This window comes from Carex rostrata, chromosome 6, assembly GCF_964058835.1.
Source record: "Carex rostrata chromosome 6, lpCarRost1.2, whole genome shotgun sequence".
Lineage (NCBI taxonomy): Eukaryota > Viridiplantae > Streptophyta > Magnoliopsida > Poales > Cyperaceae > Carex > Carex rostrata.
In genome coordinates, this window is record NC_135923.1 from 5,455,570 (window position 1) to 5,460,116 (window position 4,547).

Genomic DNA, 4,547 nt, shown 5'->3' on the forward strand with positions numbered 1-4,547 from the left:
AATTAAATTTTAAGTCAATAGTATAATATTTAAGAACTAATTTTTAATCTAGTGACAGGAGGTCATAAGTTTAAAATTCAAATTATAAGAAAAGCTTTTATGAACATTAATTGAAAGTTAAAAAGATTAGATCTCTATCTTTCTCTCAAAGAACATAAATTTAGATATATAACATATAATTAAGTTTATATATGATACTTAATTTCAAATATATATTTATTAAATTAGATTTAAGATAACATGATATACTGATCTTACAAATTTCCTTGACATACTTGATTTCTTTCATGTCTTTTATGTTATGGTCAATAAAATGCTAGTAATTAACTAACAGTTTGGTCATGATCTAATGCATGTGAAGGTAAAATTCGATTCGACTTGACTAATTAATAAACAAACTAATTATATTAGTGTTAGAATCAATTGATCACCACTTCGTCTCTCTACGATTCCCATGATATTATATAGAAATGCCAATAATTATCATGGAAAATGTTTCGGTGTACTTGTAATTTTGAAGACCCTATGTAAAACTAATTGCACTATATTGACCAAATTAGAGTCAATATTCATTCTCTCCCTCAATTAGACTAGCATTTAAACCAGCACCATCGCTTTCCCTTTTTACTATTTTATCATATCCGGTATCCACCGTCCACACTCCATCCACAAGCCTCTCCAGCCCACATTTCAATGCCATCCGTTATATATACACCTTCCCCTCCCCTCTCTCCAATGCACCTCATCAACATACATTAAATCTCACCTCAGTTCTCTCAACACACACCTCCCATCTAACAATACGCACTACTGATATCCATGGCCTCTCTCAACCAAGACCAACAAGCTTTACTTCAGAACATCTCCTCTCTCTATGACTCTCTTTCCACCCTTCCTTCTCTCCTTCCCTCACCTCAAGTCAACTCGCTCTTTACCAAACTAGTCACAGCATGCATCCCTCCATCCGAGATTGATGTCTCGAAACTCGACATGGAAGCGCAAGAAATGCGCTTGAAACTGATTGACTTATGCAGCAATGGAGAGGGTTTGTTAGAGAATCACTACTCTGATATCTTAGCCTCGTACGAAAACCCGTTAGAGCATCTCTCGCTTTTTCCTTACTATACCAATTACCTCAAACTTAGTCAGTTGGAGTTTGAACTCCTTTCACAGCATGTTAATGGCATGCCAATGCGTGTCGCCTTTATCGGGTCGGGCCCGTTACCTCTTAGCTTGCTCGTTCTGGCTACCTACCATATGACGACCACACGGTTTCACGGGTATGATCGAGAGTCATCTGCTACAATCCGTGCCCGTAAACTGTTAAAATCCGATGCTGACATGGCATCTCGAGTTGAGTTTCGCACTGCTGATGTCATGTCCCTGGCACATGTGCTGTCATCATACGATGTGGTTTTCTTGGCCGCACTGGTTGGGATAGACCAAGAAGAGAAGGCAAGAGTTATAGAGCACCTGAATAGGTACATGGCTGTTGGGTCGGTTTTGGTGGTGCGCAGTGCACACGGTGCGAGGGGGTTCTTGTACCCAGTGGTGGGGTCAGATGAGCTAAAGGGGTTTGAGGTGGAGTCGATTTATCACCCGCAAGATGAGGTGATCAACTCTGTGATTGTTGCTAAGAAGTTACCATCGGTGCATGCACATGTGCACTTGCCGGGTGAGGGGGCGCCGGTGCAAGGAGGCTTGCCTCTGAGGACTTGCTGCTGTTGTGAGAGAGAGGCGATCATGGTGAGTGGATGCAAGATGGAAGAGCTGGCCAGAGAGGAACTTCAATCTTAATCAACAACCCAATATTATTCAAGTGAGATTTGTTTAACCTATATATTTTCTATTTTCTGAACCTTTTTAATTTGTCAATTGTATGTGGTGGGTTGTTTTATGTTTTTTTTTTCCTCTCGTGTTTAAGGAATAACTCAATATTGTGGTCCTCTTATTACTGTTATTTGTGTGGATCATATATATATACAACATGGTTAAAATGGTGCAACTTGCTTATATATATATAGCACTTCGCTATGTTTATTATTCTGTTTCTTGACTCTATATATATTTTGTGGCATTACGAGACCGATGTGTATGACAGTGTATTCTCAAAGTCTGAATCTCTTGAACAGTTGAACTGTTGAGGTATTGATAGTTTTTCCCCTTTTCTTGTTGATAATTTCTTATGATATCACTAAATTTTATGACCTGTTATTCGTCAACGATCTACGGAAGTCTGGCCACGTCAAAGAAATTGTGTATGTCATAATTAAATAAACAAAATAATATTTCACATCAGCAAGAATATATAAATTTTCATGTATACATATCAACGGTTTGAAGATCCCATTTTCATAAAGGTTTCTATTTTATTATTGGAACCATTTAATATTAAAAAATTAGATGGGTTATAGTTACATAAAAATCCCTGTAACACCTTGTTTGGATGGAGAGTAGAGGAAGGGAAGGAATGGAAAGAAACAAAAACTTTCCGTTGAATCGTGTTTGGTTGTTAAAATTATGTCGGAGGTGAAGGGTATAGGAGGTGAAAGGTTTAACCTTGTATCATTATAATTAATAGAATCGGTTTCCCTTCCAAATTGGGGTGTAACGGATGGAAAGAAATTTTGTTACAAATATTTTTAGAAAAAATAACACAGATACCTAACTCTATATTTTACATATATAATTCTCATACAATATTTTTTCCTTAAACCTACAACAGTCACCGAATTTCTCATTAACCTCCTAAATTTTAATTAACCAAACAAAAAATAAGACGGAAAGGAAAGTTACATTTATTTTCTCTTATTAATCATCCAAATACGAAGAGGTTAAATATGTTAATCTTCCTTTCTATTCCATTCCATTCCCTTCTATTCTTAACCTCCTATTCCTTCCTCTACTCTCCATCCAAACATGGTGTTAACCGGTCGATCTGATACATCATATATATATATATATATATATATATAGAGAGAGAGAGAGAGAGAGATAGGCTAATATCAAAACGTTTCCTCCCGTGCAACCGAGTCATTTTCCGATTTTTAAAGTCCAAACGACCGATACGAACTGTTAGATGTTTAATCCATATTGAAATGTGCTTGGAGACCAAATTTTACATTTTTTGGAATTTTTTTGCTATTTATTAAGATGGTTTGAAAATCGCTGTTTTTATTAAAATTCTGCACCACTGAAAAACAGCGATTTCAAACCATCTTAATAAATAGCAAAAAAATTTCAAAAAATGTAAAATTTGGTCTCCAAGCACATTTCAATATGGATTAAACATCTAACAGTTCGGATCGGTCATTTGGACTTTGCAAATTGGAGAACCGAACCGTTTGTTCCTGAGTCCAGGAACAAACGTTTTGATATTAGCCACTCTCTCTCTCTCTCTCTCTCTCTATATATATATATATATATCTATATGAGATGGGCTACGGTGAGTTGCAAAGTAAAGCGACTATTTTACTTCACGCTCATATTTTGCGATTTGAAAGTCCAAACGACCGATCCGAACCGCTCAACATGATCTCCATATTGAAATGTGCTTGGAGACCAAATTTTACATTTTTTGGAATTTTTTTACTATTTATTAAGCAATTTTGAAAATTGCTGATCTGATGGTCCAGAAATTTTTACTGTTTTTTACTGTTTACAGGAAAACAGCAGTTTTCAAAATTGCTTAATAAATAGTAAAAATTTTCAAAAAATGTAAAATTTGGTCTCCAAGCACATTTCAATATGGAGATCACATCTAACGGTTTGAATCGGTCGTTTGGAGTTTCAAAATGAAAATACGACGTGAAGTAGAAACGCGTTTTACTTCGCAACTCACCGTAGCTCACCTCTATACACACACACACACACGCATTAATATTCACATCGGAGGGTTTTTTTTTTCGATACAGACAAAAATAACATGTACAGGTGCGCGCTACTTCTTTGGATGTCCAGAATAGAGGCTATTATAGAATAACGACTATTCGGAATAACAATGTGCATTCAAACAATATTTTTGTTATTCAGAATAGTTAGAATAACTGCTATTCTCTATTCCTTGTAAATATTGGAATAGTTACTATTCGAAAATATAAAGAGAGAAATTTTTTTTTCTTTTTCATCAACACACTCTCGAAATGACAAAATTAATACTACTTTATGTTATCTCCACGTTATGATAATTCATTTAAGACCCCACTTGCTTATATTTTTTTCTTAATTAGCACATTGTTAACATTGTTATTTATTAGTTACAACTATTCACTATTCCAAATGTACAATCAAAACAATATTTTTACTAATCGGAATAGCACTATTTTCACACTAATTTAAAAATCACTATTTTTTCTCTATTTTTATTTACTATTCTCAAATTTCGCTATTCTAACTATTCTAGTTCTCATCCAAACGTACCCATGCCAAGTCATGATGGGATTGTAACGAATCAAAAGGCTTATATATTCTTAGAACATAAATTTAACATAGAATATAATACATGTTCAATTTTTATTACAACTACATAAATCATCTCTTTATTTACG

At 34.7% G+C, this 4,547-nt stretch overlaps 1 protein-coding gene across 1 annotated transcript; it reads left to right on the forward strand.

Annotated features, from left to right (window-relative positions):
- Positions 1-739: 739 nt before the first annotated feature.
- Positions 740-2,012, forward strand: LOC144555419 (nicotianamine synthase 9-like). The gene has a single exon (XM_078303739.1). The coding sequence runs from the start codon at positions 820-822 to the stop codon at positions 1,795-1,797; it is 978 nt and encodes a 325-aa protein (XP_078159865.1). The 5' UTR covers positions 740-819; the 3' UTR covers positions 1,798-2,012.
- Positions 2,013-4,547: the final 2,535 nt, after the last annotated feature.